We start from the raw sequence: 14,421 nt of genomic DNA, 5'->3' as shown, positions 1-14,421 counted from the left end.
GCATCATTGCAAGCTGAATATTTTTTGGGTTTTGAACAATTCAAAGTAAAGCTATTGATTGCAGATTAGTAGATGAATCACTTAGTTGATCTACAGTCTACAAGACTTTTGGTGTTTTCTTGTCGTTTATTTGACACATTTGTAAAGAATTTCTGGTTCCATCGCCGCCATGTCTGAAGATTTTTCTGTTATGCATCATTGCAGATTGAATATCTTCAGGGTTTTAAGCAACTCAGAGTAGAGTTATTGATTACAGATTAGTAGAGTAATCATTTCATTGATCTACAGACATTGAATCTACAACCATTTTGATGTTTATGGGACAAAAATGTTACGATTTTCTGGTTCCAGCTCCTCCGTGTCTGAAGATTTAATACTTTTATTTCTGTTGTGCATCATTGCAAACTAAATATCTTTTGGGTTTTGAGCAGTTGGAAGCACAGTTGATGATTATAGATTAATAGTTAAACTACAGAAATTCAATCTACCACAGTTTATCGGACAAAAGTGGTTCCAGCTCCTTGTGTGTGTGTGTGTGTGTGTGTGTGTGTGTGTGTGTGTGTGTGTGAAGATTTACTACTTTCCTCTGTTATGCATCATCGCAAACTGAATATTTTGGTGTTTTTGGTCTGTTGGTTGGACAAAACAAAGCAACTAAAACATTTAAATGGTCTGTGGGGAAGAGCGTTACTTACATTTTTCTCTATTTTAAGACATTTTATTGACTAAATGATCGATTTGGGTTTTTAAAAACGTGCCACTTCCAAATGGGGGAAAGGTCTTGGCCTGCAGTTTAGCCCTCCCTCTTATAAATCTTTAATACTCATGAGAGCATTATATTACCATACAAACCATAATGAGAAGACCAAAAATGCACCAAACTATAATATTTGGGGGGGATGCTCCAAAAAGTGGTTGCAATTTTCTTCCACCACAGATTCTTGTATTGCAGACAAACCTACCAGTTTCTGCCAACTCTGACTTCCCACACTGCTCTCAGCTATTGTGCAATCTTAAATTGAAACCACTTTTTTTTTGTTTTTTCTCACACTGCACAAAGAATAAGTCAACTTGTTTTGACTTGATGCAATTTTCTGGAAAGCTGAAATTGGTGTGTGTATGTGTGTGTGTTTGTTTGTTTTGCACAACATTATTTTTGTGCAACTTCCAACTTTTTGCACGTTATTAAGGTGCACTATTAGTCACATTGGACCACACATATACATACATACATACATACACTCCAGTGCATTTCATTACTGAGGCTCCACAAGGAAGAAGGAAGGAGCGGCAGCAGTATTGATCAGGCCGACTGCCAATAATAAAGAGCTTTTAATCAGCGGGCGGCTTTTACTACATGTACGTGCAGAAGTTAAGACACTAGCGCATGCTTTACTGTAAGTCCACGGGAGTTACAGAGGTCCATGAAAGGGACCCTCGTATGTTTTATTATGATAAGAGAAATACCGCTAACAAAACCAGATTTGACAGCATGAGCGAACTGGCAAAGCTGTGGCTCAGGGGACAGGTTGGTTGTATTCCAGGGATTCCTCTTTGGTGATGTAAACAGGCTTGAACAGAAGGAACAGCCCTCCCTCTCTCTCCCTCCCTCCCTCCCTCTCTCTCTCTATCTCTATCTCCCCCTCTCTTTTCCATGTCTTCTCCCACACCCGCAGAAATTCTCTCCCTAAGTTGTTGCACTTCCTGTCTCTCTGTCCTCCTTTTGTTTACATTCTTGTTGTCTTTTTGCAGGGTGTGAGGAGGAGGAGGAGGAGGAGAGGAGAGGAGGAAGGTGGGGGGTGGGTGAAAATCATCAAGTGAAAGTTTTCAGTTGAACAGGCTTTGTTTGTTGTCGTCCTCGCAGCCTTTGCAGCGTAGCAACTGTGTGTTTTTTTTCTCTTTTTTTTTTGTTGAGTTCAGGGCCTCATTGTGTTCATACGGGGAAATAAGAGGCCACCATGAATGAATGCATGCAGAGGGGGAGAGAGGAGAGAGGAGGGGGGGTGCTCAACAACAACAACTGCAGCAGCATGGACAGATTAGTGCAAATAATTATTAGTTGCATGGTAGTGTTTAAGTTTTAAACTCGCTTTTAACACCAGCTGTTAATCTTCTTCCTTTTTAGAGTCCAAAACAACAAAATACAAACTGTCTGAACTGTGCCTGAGTGTGTAAACCTCAATATCTTAACCTCCAGTAATATTTATTGGCATAATAAGATAGTTAATCATCAATCAGATGACTCATAGACAATAAACTGGCAGCAATTTTGATACTCGATTCATTGTTGTGCTGCTTTTGTCTTCACATATTTGAGGTTTTGTACAGCTGATTAGAAAAAAAGAGCAATTTGTCAGGTTTCAAAATGTTGTGATGAGCCTTTTTTGAGTGTTGATTGGACCATAAAAGGCATGTGAAGACATCGCCACCAACTCTGAGACATTATAAGGGGCTTTTTGTACGATTATCTAACATTTAATAGACAAAACAAAGAATCAAACAATGTAATTGGCAGATTATTCAATAATGAAAATAATTGTTAGTTGATCCAGATGTTAGAGGACCTGGGGCTTTTTTTTTGCCACCTCTTGCTTAACATCTTATTGAGGAGGGGGGGGGAAGAAACCCTGGAAAAGGTTTTTAAGCAGTTTACCATCACTGAAAAACTGTTGTCATGGCAGTGAGGAATTTGAGGGGGTGATTATCTCGGTGAAAAAGCGTCTGAACTTGTAGGAGAAGTTAAACCAACATGTGCTGCTTTTCTAACCGAAACATAAAGGAGTGAAGTACGTATGTGTTCACTTCTCTCAACAACCATTCAGCCCATCTACTTCACACTTGGTGGATGTTTTACTGGGTATCAGAGGAAGTGCAGCGTTCAGTGTGAAGATGTTAGGATGAGAAATGTTAAAGATATCATTAAAAGAAAACATCAAACATACAGCAGCTAAAAAGAGTCTCTGACACTGTTTAACCTGATATTAACATGATTAACATGCTTCTCAGGTGATCTTATCATGAAGTATAAAGGCTGATTTATGCTTCTACGTAACCTCCACGCCGTAACTACGCCGGTGCCCCGATGCCGCCGTGCACCTTTTCGAAGTTCTGCGTCTCCACGTGTCGTGTTTCGTCGCGGTGCAATTCCCCGCCAGAGCGATAGGGGGATGTGCTCCTTTCCTGAATGGTTATCGGTGTCTCTAGTTGATTCTTTGTTTAGCTTCCGGCTTTTCCCGTCACAGTAAACAACAACAACAATGGCAACCAAAAGAGAGAGAGGGATATTGCTACAGTTGCAGTTGTTGGATGTGGAAGAAAATCTGCTTTTATTGCAGTATTTTAATCGTAGAAGAAGGCGACCGGAATTAATTTCACCATACCGGAAATTTGTTGCTACCAAGCAAACCAATCACAGCCCTCGTGGTCTGCGTTGCCTTGGCGCGTAGTTACATTTCTGGGGAGGTGCACGTCAGGGGAGGCGTAGGGGTTCTGCGTAGGTACGCCGTCGGCTTGACGTCGACCCAACGTAGAAGCATATATCAGCCTTAAGACGCTCTGTCATCCGATCACTCAAAACACTTGTCGAGGTGGTTTAGGACTCATCTGACCAAACATCCTTTGTAGTGTAAACGCTGATGTGTTGATGTTTCCCCGGTAAGGACGTAACAGGAAAAACACGTCATCAATGCAGGACGTGGCAGTTAAAAGACAGTAGAGAGGCACAGGTGTTACGTGGTTGGAGTCATACGAACAGCTTGAGTAGCTCGTACGTCGTGTATATTAAGCATTAAAACATCTTTTATTAGCTCGAAGCTTTTTAGTTTGAACTCCTCGTGGAAGTGATGAAGGCAGCAGTGCAGTTTGGACACAAGCAGTCAGATCAATACGCATAATACTGAGACTTATTTTAAATGCAAGGTCTAAACAGAGTCTTCATAAGTGTGTGTGTGTATTTACTAGGGCTGGGCAATTTATCGATACTGTGATATGAGACTAGATATCGTCTTAGATTTTGGATATTGTAATATCGTGATATGTCATCAGAGTCGTCTTTTCCTGGTTTTAAATGCTGCATTACTGTAAAATGATGTAATTTTCTGAACTTAACGGACTTATCTAGCTCTCATTATATCCATATTACCAATGATTGTTTACCAAACATTTCATACTGTCATTATTGTTGCAATATGGATATCGAGGTATCTGGTCAAAAATATCGTGATACTTGATTTTGTCCATATCGCCCAGCTCCTTCAATTTTCTTATCAACCGTTCATCCGATTGACTTCACACTTGGCGGATGTATTGGTGAGGACCCAAAGATGTGCAGCGAGAACTCTCACCTCCTATGAAACAAAAAAAGCCAAAGCTCCAGCAAACATTCTTCATCAGGAGAGTTTAAAAAAGTAGGAAAAAGGAAGAAAAATACGAAAAAAATCACCAATTATATGCATCTAAGCATTCATCAACCAATGGGGTATCTACTAAAATGGGTTGGGTGACTTCAGGCCAAGTATGATCTCAGAGAAGGGAGTATCTAATAAGAGACATGGGTGGCTGACCTTTACTCTGCTATCTCCGATGAAACGTATCTCACTAAAATGGAAATGGGAGTTTCTTTTCTTTCTTTTCTTCTCTTATCTGAACCATCCGATCGGCTTCACGTTGCTGAAGACTCGAGGAAGTGCAGCGCTGAGTTGTTAGGATGAGCGTCTCTGGGGAAAAGCAAGCATTAATATCAAAGGCCAAGTAATCGGCACTAGTACACTATAAATATATAAATATATACAGCTCTCGTTATTCATGTGACAAGTCTAAACGTCTATAGTCTCCTATCAAAGATGCTCCAGTGGTTTGAGTATTTCTATCTCAACATACAGCAGCTTTATTTATTTATTTCATTTGACAGTGTGATGAAACGCAGACGAGAACATAAAGGTAGTTTTTGATATTCTGTTATTTCTCGATTCCTATATTTAGATCTCATCGTCCTCACTCTGTCACTTTTAAACAGTCGTTGTTATTTGTCTGATGTTATTTAAGGATTTAAGGATCCCTCCGCCCGTTATTGAAAGAGGTGCACGGAGGGCAAAGACATAATAAAAAGTGTCTCCCCTTACCCGTCTGGCTCCAGGAAGTTTTTTTTTTTTTCTTCTTCAGTCTCGTCCTGTGAATGCAGCCGAAGCTAATTTGAGACGTAGGTGTCGGGGATTCAGTTGTCGGCTGATGCCAGCGCTGCGAGGGGCCCGGCACAGAAACTGCTGTGTCTGGCACTCACGCTCCCGTCTCCTGGGTGTCAAAGCAGCTTCATCCAAAACTGTGATTTTTTTAGAGGAGCGTCTGTGAATGTTGCAGAATCCCCTCCATCTTTTTTAACTCTCATCCCTATGATGTAAGCGTCTATTAGGGCTGGGCGACTATGGCAAAAAAATCAATAGTATCACGATTAATTGAACTTTTAACCTCGATTACGATTAATGAACGATTATCTCTTCACAGTTTCTTTAGTTTTGTATTTTACACTGCTGCCCTCACACATGAGGATCTTTAGGGACTATGTAAAGATTACTTCTTTCTTTCTTTCTTCATTCCATCATGTCTTCTCTTCCTTCCATCCGTCTTTCACTCCTCCCTTCCTTCCTCCCTTTCTTCCTTACATCTTTCCTTCCTGTCTTCTCTTCCTTCCTTCCATCGGTCCTTTTTCTTTCTTTCTTTCTTTCTTTCTTTCTTTCTTTCTTTCTTTCTTTCTTTCTTTCTTTCTTGTCTTCTCTTCCTTCCTTCCATCTGCCATTCATTCATTCCTTCCTTCCTTCCTTCTTTCCTTCCTGTCTTCTCTTCCTTCCATCCGTCTTTCACTCCTCCCTTCCTTCCTCCTTTTCTTCCTTACATCTTTCCTTCCTGTCTTCTCTTCCTTCCTTCCATCGGTCCTTTTTCTTTCTTTCTTTCCTTCCTGTCTTCTCTTCCTTCCTTCCATCTGCCATTCATTCATTCATTCCTTCCTTCCTTCCTTCTTTCCTTCCTGTCTTCTCTTCCTTCCATCCGTCTTTCACTCCTCCCTTCCTTCCTCCCTTTCTTCCTTACATCTTTCCTTCCTGTCTTCTCTTCCTTCCTTCCATCGGTCCTTTTTCTTTCTTTCTTTCTTTCTTTCTTTCTTGTCTTCTCTTCCTTCCTTCCATCTGCCATTCATTCATTCATTCCTTCCTTCCTTCCTTCTTTCCTTCCTGTCTTCTCTTCCTTCCATCCGTCTTTCACTCCCCCCTTCCTTCCTCCCTTTCTTCCTTACATCTTTTCTTCCTGTCTTCTCTTCCTTCCTTCCATCTGCCTTTCATTCCTTCTTTCCTTCCTTCCTTTCTTTCTTCCTTTCTTCCTGTCTTCTCTTCCTTCCTTCCATCTGTCTTTCTTTCCTTTTTTCTTAATAATCATTTCCTGTTTTAAGGTGTGACGCTGTGGTTAATGTCTAGTGTCTATCATTAGAACTATGTAAAGATCAATTCCTTAAAGATATGCAACCTTTGCTGTCATGGCAACAGTGAACACCACCATTAATTGACATGAGCAAGATTAAGTGGATTATAGTTTCTAAATTTCGGTTTTGATTATTTTTCAATTAATTGCCCAGCCCTAACGTCTTTCATATATATTGCTGATGAAATCCACTTTTTTTTTTTGGTCTGTTGGCTCCGTCGTCACATTCCTGAGTCTGTTTGGTTGGTTGTTGTAGTTTTTTTTTAAATCCTCTGCAAATGAAATAGAGACATAATGTTGTTTTTTTTAATTATCAAATATGTGAAACCTCAGTGTTTGATGTTTTTTGTGTTTCTTTTAGATTCCAACAATCTTTTATCTTTTTTTTTCTCCAAGAAAAACCAAAATTTACAGGATTTAATGTTTTTATTTGTCACAGAAGACGATGAACTGAATATCTTTTGGGTTTTGGATTGTTGGAAAGACAAAACAAGTCAACTTCACCTCTGTGAACTTAAACTGGGCATTTAAAAAAACATTTCTTTGCATTTATGATTAAAATCAGGATAATGGAAGAAGGTTAAATCATAGTGTAAATAATCGGCTGCTGTGTAACACGACGACGTCACCACGACGACGCAGAAACTAGTGATTTTCTTCTCTTTTAAAACAAACCAAACAAATAGAGAAAAGGAAAATGTCAGAGCTGGAGATGCCAAGTCCCACTAACAGAAGCCCCAGTAGACCACAAGTCAGGGCTGCGTAGCTGGAGAAAGAATAACACGTCTGTAATGTGTTATTCTGAAGGTAAAAGAGAAATAAAATGAGTGATTTATAAGAACCAGGTTAGTAATCTGTGTGTAGTTGCATGCTTATATTAACTTGATTATTTAAATATGTGTATTTTTGGGGCATCAGAAAATGGTTTTAGCTCCATAAGTAACATTGTGAAGCCTGTGCTGCATTACACAGAAATACAACACTGTAATAATGAGTCTTTTTAAAGATATAAACCCACGAAACGAGCCGCCCGTTAACGACGTTAAACGTGTCAGAACAAGCAGCGAGCTGACTGAGTGACCTCGTTCAGTCCTGTCGGTCAGTTATGGAGCTTTTCCACTTTACAGTTCTAGCCTTACTCTACTCGACTGGACTCGATCATCAGGGATAGTACCTGGTACCTGGTGCTTTTTTAGTACCTGCTCTGCCGAGGTTCCAAGCGAGCCGAGCCGATACTAAAATGTGACGTCAACAGACTCCCGGCCACTGATTGGTCAGAGAGTCTTTAATGGAAGAGTCATGGTCCCGTCTGCCATCTCAGCACTCAATAACCTCATATGGACCCAGCCCTCCTGAGTGTGCTTTATATATGTGTGTCGGTTGTTCAGTGTCTGGTGGTGATTGTGTAGTATGTGTGTATTACATGTTGCTTCATGTTTAGTGGTGTCGTACAGTATGTGTGTGTGTGTGTGTATATTGTTCAGTGTTAGTGGGGTTTCTTCAACCCATCAGTTTGTAGGTGACAGTTTGTGACAAAGAACTTCCCTCTGGGGACAATAAATATCTATCTATCCATCCATCCATCCATCTATCCATCTATCCATCTATCCATCCATCTAGCTATCCATCCATCCATCCATCCATCCATCCATCCATCCATCCATCCATCCATCCATCCATCCATCCATCCATCCATCCATCCATCCATCATGAGCCGTCCACACAAGAATCAAACCCGGCATTTTTAAATACCAGCAACAGCGATAGGTACTATAGTAATGGAAAAGGTCGTTCCTGTTACCGAGTCGAGCCGAGTAGAGCTAGAACTGTATAGTAGAAAAGCTCCATTAGTCTCCTTAAATCCGCCCGTGTGTCTGATTCTTAGGAGGTTCTTCTCAGCAGTAAAGTGAAGAAGCTGATGGAGCAACAGACGAATCGCTGCTTCTGTTAACACGGATCACTGACTGAGTGATGAAGTTGCATCATAGGTAGCAGACGGATGACCAGTGGCGTAACTTCATTGGTCACAACTTCCTGTATCTGTGGTTTCAAATCCAATGCTTTCTAGTTTTTCATACACTCTCCAGTCATACTCAAGGTTTTAATCTCTTCTTTTTTTAACAAGCTGCAGCTCCTAAAGTGAGTTTGAGGGTTTTTCTCATCATTTAACAGTTGGTTTATTATTAGGTAACATCCTTAGTTAATATTATATCAGTGTCTTTTAACATCTGTGACAACTATAATGACTTTATTGTGATTTAAAGCATTTACTCTTTTATTTATTTTCCATCCAAATAAGAGGCAGAAATCAAAAGGTGTTTAAAAACTGGTGAAGTAGCAAATGTTAGGCTGTTTTATTAATGGATAAATGATTTGAATGATTATATGAAAATAAAACATTTTATTGTCAATATATTGAACTTATCATTTCAGCATTTATAAATAGAGACGGATGCACAGTCACGTCTGAGTCCTGCATTAAGAGCCTAGTTGCGGTCGAATATATTGATATTTCAGAGTTAAAAAATACTAAAATACGTTAAGCAGTGTTCATGTTTTTTACACAAACCTCATCACACACACACACACACACACACACACACACACACACACACACAAGCTTTAGACATGTTATATTCTGGTTTATCAGTCAGGCTGGAGTTCACATGAGGCTGAAACGCTTCGAGCACGTCTTATATTTACCCCTCCGTCTAATTTAGTCCCGTCCTCCTCTGAGGCCTCCACCAAAAAAAACACCACACACACACACACACACACACACACACACAGTCCCTCTGCAGTGTTGTAATGTTAGTCTGTGATGAATCCTCTACTGCTGCTGCTGGATGGTTGGGAGCTTCTTCATCAAGCCATTACATCAGTATTCCACTTTAATTAACTGCCACATTGTCTCCGTCAGCTAATTAAAGCGGTTGGCGGAGAATCAGCCAAAGTGTAAAAGCCACAGCGGAGGTTTTTATGTGGCGTTAATTGAGAAGTGGCTGATTTTGAAATGCAGTTTTTTTATTTATTTTAATCCTGTTTTTTTCTGTCTTCTCTTTTTTTTTTTTCTAGGTGCACTTTTCGGTTCCCCAGCACAAACATCAAGATCACATTCACAGCTTTGTCCAGCGGGAAGAAGGTGAAGCGTGAAGCGCCCGAGTCCCCAGTGAAACCAGTACAGCCCCAGATCTCCCCACTGACCATCAACATTCCAGATAACATCGCTCACCTAATGAGCCCGCTGCCATCGCCTACTGGCACCATCAGGTACTGGCCACTGGGAATGATGTATTCACTGGGAGCAGGGTTTCTGCTGGGTGTTAAAAAGTCTAAAATTCCTTCTGTCCTCCCTTACTTCCTTCCGTCTGTCCTTCCTCCATCCATCTCTCTCTTTCCTCCCATCCTTCTTTCCTTCCTCCATCCCCCTTTCTTCCTTCCTTCTGTTCTTCCTTCCTCCCTTCCTCTTTTCCTTTCTCCCTCCTTTCCTTCCATCTTCCTTACTCCCTTCTTTCCTTTCCTCCCTCCTTTCCTTCCATCTGTCCGTCGCACCACATGACTTTTTTTAAGGCCAGTGCCAATTAATCTTGAAAAACCCACTAAAATCACTTTCAAATTTATAATATGGATCTTCAGGTACACAACATTCTGAATGTTTGAACTACTGCATTAGATATGCTTGTTTTTATTATTCTAAAATTGAGTTGTTGCAAATCCTTATACGTCATTGACCCATGTACGTTCATTTATCGTTTTCCTCCGTCGCCTTTTTTTTTTTTTTTGTTGAGAAATGCGTTGGTGGGATTCACAGTTAGATCTGTGTGTTGTTATTTCTGAAGGATCCAGGTTCTGTTGGCTTCAACGATCAGGATCCAGTGGTTGGTTAAAACTGATACCAAACCATCAATTTGAAACACAGTGTGTATTATCTGCAAGAAGTCCCTCAGATGATGCATACTTGGTGTGAAAGCACTGATGTCACACTCAAGATCACAGCAGATATTTTGTTACTTTGAAAGTGATTCTGAGACTGAGATTTTCCTTATTTTTTCACACTTAAATTAAATTCATAATGGTCTTAAAGAGGTCTTTAAATAGTTTAATAAATTTAACTTGTTCACACCTGCAGAAACCCTGGGAAGGGATGAAGGAAGTGACTTTTCTCTGTGTGATCCAAATTGGTCGTAATCTGCTGGTTTTAATTATTCCACTCGTCAAATTTAATGTGCAGAATAATAACCTGACAGTAGATGGTTGTTAATTTATTAAAGGGTTAGAGGTTAGGTAAATATTAAACCTGCAGTTTGCATCATTATTGGCATGTGATGCTGCTAATTGTCTATATTATTCTTGCAAAACCTAAAACCAACAATGAACTGTGTGTATCTAAAGTCCGATCTCATTCCTCCGTTGTTGTCTTTTAAAAACTGTAAATAATAAGTCAGTGAGCCGCAGCGCTGCACTGGGTGACGTGTTGCTTTATTATGAAGAGTTTTGGTCACGTTGGTTTGTTTTTAGAATCGGCTCCAAAGACTAAAAACGGTGATGAGACATTTTTAGTCTTTAGATTGCGTGTGAACAGTGCTGCTCTAGTTTGTTGTGCTCTTGGTAATAATAAAGCAACATGTCACCCAGTGCAGCGCTGTGGCTCAATGGCAACAATAATATATCAGAGCTTTGGATAAACACACAATACTTAATACTTAAATATCCTTTTAACATCTCATAGTTATAAACTTTCATTTAAATATCAGTTAGAGGAAAATAATCAAACTTTTGTGTATCAGAGGTTTGTTTTTGTGTTTTTTTTTTTAAATAAAGCTTTATTGATTCAACAAGCATTATTTACAGAAATAATGTTTTTTGAAACAGCAGTAGTAATATGAAAATAGGGACACAAACATAAACAACAACACATAAAAATGGTGTACCTAATATAAAAATATATATATATTACAATTATAACAATGCATTAAATTTGGAGCACAGCATCAACGTTTTCACAGCTTTTCTATTGCAAGAGGTAGATCATGTTTTAACCTTTTTAAAGGTACAAAAGGAAGGTTTAGTTTTTAACACTTTTTATAGTATTTATGAATATAATATTTGGCCATGAATATGATGAGATTACATAGAAAAAATACATCGTCCAAGTCTCTCTTATGATTTGTTAAACCAGATAATGCATTGTTCAAACAGAGTACAAAGGCATCATAGATATAGTCCAATATAAAACCACAGATGTCTTGCCACAGACTCCGAGTGTGTTCACAAGTCCAAAATAAATGGAAGACAGTGCAAGATACATAAATGTCCTTCTTGAATCTTACTAGAAATGATTTGACAGGATAATAACGATGAATGATCTTAAAAGAGAAGCTTTTTAGTTTTTTCTTCATCCCTCCCTCATAAATCATGTAACGACCCCTCAGATTTACCTGGTGACCCTGTTTAAGGCTCCACTGCGTTAACTTAATTATATAAAAGTAGTAAAAACTGAGCTCCACCTCGAGCAGCTGCAACAATAACACATTAATGCAGCGGAATAAACAATCTAATAATATCATATTTAATAATAAACTAGTTACGCTAAAGAGTTATTTTAACCTTCGTGTCGTCCTCCCGGGTCAAATTGACCCCGTCTGTTTTGACTGTTCCTTCTTTCCTCCCTTACTTCCTTCCGTCTGTCCTTCTTCCCTCCCTCCCTCCTTCTCTCTTTCTTTCCTCCCATCCTTCTTTCCTTCCTCCATCCACCTTTCTTCCTTCCATCTGTCCTTCCTATTTTCCTTTCTCCCTCCTTTCCTTCCATCTTCCTTCCTCCCCCCTTTCCTTCTGTCTTCCTTCCTCCCTCCTTTCCTTCCTTCTTCCTTCCTCCCTCCCCCTTTCCTTCCTTCTTCCTCCCTTCCTCCTTTCTTTCCTTCTTCCTCCCTCCTTTCCTTCCGTCTTCCTTCCTCCTTTCCTTCCTTCTTCCTTCCTTCCTTCCTTCCTCCTTCCTTCCTTCCTTCCTCCCTCCTTTCCTTCCTTCCTTCTTCCTTCCTCCCTCCCCCCTTTCCTTCCTTCTTCCTCCCTTCCTTCCTTCTTCCTCCCTTCCTCATTTCTTTCTTTCTTCCTCTCTCCTTTCCTTCCGTCTTCCTTCCTTCCTCCCTTCCTTCCTCCCCCCTTTCCTTCCGTCTTTCTTCTTTACTTCCTCCCTTCCTTCCTTCCTTCCTCCACCTTTTCTTTCCTTCTTCCTCCCTTCCTTCCTTGACTCGAGGACAACAGGAAGGTTAAATTTCGATATTTCCTGTCAAATTTTGCTGCTGATATTTTTGTTCTTAGTAGAATTTTGAATACAGGACTTTAACTTGTATTTTCACAGTGCTATTAGTACTTTTGCCTCTTAAATAAAAGATCTAAGTACTTCTTCTACTACTGCTGTTCTAGTTTTGGGTCCATTTCTACAGAGGAATCCATAAGTAAAAACAATGACGAACTTGTAAAGCTTGTATGTAAATACTTGAGAATTGAACCCTTTGGTTTGAAACTCCTGAGCTTAGTTTTCACAGTGTTAATCTCCTGGATCAGTGTGTGTGAGTGTAAAGAAGTCACTCCCACATAAAGCCCGTTAGTTAGTTAATCGACATTCAGGTGTCCGCTGACCCTGCTGTGGCCCCTGTAGGAGGATCAGCTTAGGCTTTAGTCCTCTGAATGTGGGAGGGAGGCGGCTCCGTGTCAGACTCCTAGATCCTCTCAACCCCTGATCTCTGCCACACCGCTAAAAACCAACCTGGTTACTTCTCTTCTCTTTGAAAGTAGACGAATAAACAATCAAACGTATCTCAAACACACATTAAATAAATTAAAAACATAAATTAATCTATTTACTTGTGATCCTGATTTGAATGCTTTTTAGGAGCAGTTGTGGCTCCTGAAGCGGCCGCAGTATTTGCAGATAATCTAGGATGTAGGGTCATTTGCATAGGTGTGGGCCACTGCAGCACAGACTGCGGATGAGCTGAGCTTGAGAAACTTAACCGTGCCCCTTCTGGAAAATGCCAGGCTAGTTTATATCACGTTAAAGCCTTTAACTGTTGCACCTATTGTTGCTTTTCCTGTGTGTTTCTTTACATACTGTCCATCTGTATATTATACTTTAAGTTTCTTGGCAGCTGACAGTTGTTTCTTTTTGAATCCTCCCTCAGTGCTGCTAACCTCGTGCCCCTCCAGCCCGCGGGGCGCAGGCTCTTCAGGCTACAGGATGGGAGGTCGGATGGTCAGCTCTGCAGAGCTGCAGCTTATGAACGACAACTCCCAGCCTGAGAACGACAAAGATGCCTCTGGAGGTGACAGTCCAAAGGTGAGAGCGGCTCAATGCAGATTCCCACCTGCTACTATTTCCTATATTTAGTTATTCAGTATCAGTAAATCACGCTGGTGTAAAACATCTGTTGATATCAGGGACGTTTCAGACATAATAACACATTCTTTTAGAGTTACTCAAACTCATTTTCTGGCTACTGGCGCATTCAGTGGATTTGATTCAAACATCAATTAATCAATCTTTATTTGTATAGCGCCAAATCACAACAAAAGTCATCTCAAGGCACTTGAGGCTCAGTACACACCGTATACTCATCAGGTTTCATTTTAAAGAGACCCAACATTCCCATATGAGCAAGCACTTGGCGACAGTGGAGAGAAAAAACTCCCTTTTAACAGGAAGAAACCTCAGAACCAGAACCAGGCTCAAAGTGGGAGAACATCTGCCTCAACTGGTTGGGGTAGAGAGGAGAGAGGGGAAGAATAGGAGAGAGGAAGGATAGGATAGAGGGGAGGAAGGAAGAGGAGAGAGAGAGGAAGGAGAGAGGAGAGAGAGAGGAAGAGGAGAGAGAGAGGAAGGATAGGAGAGAGAAGAGAGGAAGGATAGGAGAGAAAGGAAGGAGAGGAGAGAGAGGAAGATGAGAGAGAGAGGAAGGA

At 40.4% G+C, this 14,421-nt stretch overlaps 1 protein-coding gene across 1 annotated transcript in view; it reads left to right on the top strand.

Annotated features, from left to right (window-relative positions):
• foxk2b (forkhead box K2b) overlaps positions 1-14,421 on the top strand; it is a 29,054-nt gene that overhangs the window by 1,749 nt on the left and 12,884 nt on the right. Inside the window, 3 exon segments of the mRNA XM_062438664.1 lie at positions 9,541-9,735; positions 13,647-13,656; positions 13,658-13,801. Coding sequence (XP_062294648.1) covers positions 9,541-9,735; positions 13,647-13,656; positions 13,658-13,801 — 349 coding nt within the window.

This window comes from Scomber scombrus, chromosome 18 (assembly GCF_963691925.1).
Source record: "Scomber scombrus chromosome 18, fScoSco1.1, whole genome shotgun sequence".
NCBI classification, from domain to species: Eukaryota; Metazoa; Chordata; class Actinopteri; order Scombriformes; family Scombridae; genus Scomber; species Scomber scombrus.
This window is presented reverse-complemented; position numbering and strand designations above follow the sequence as displayed.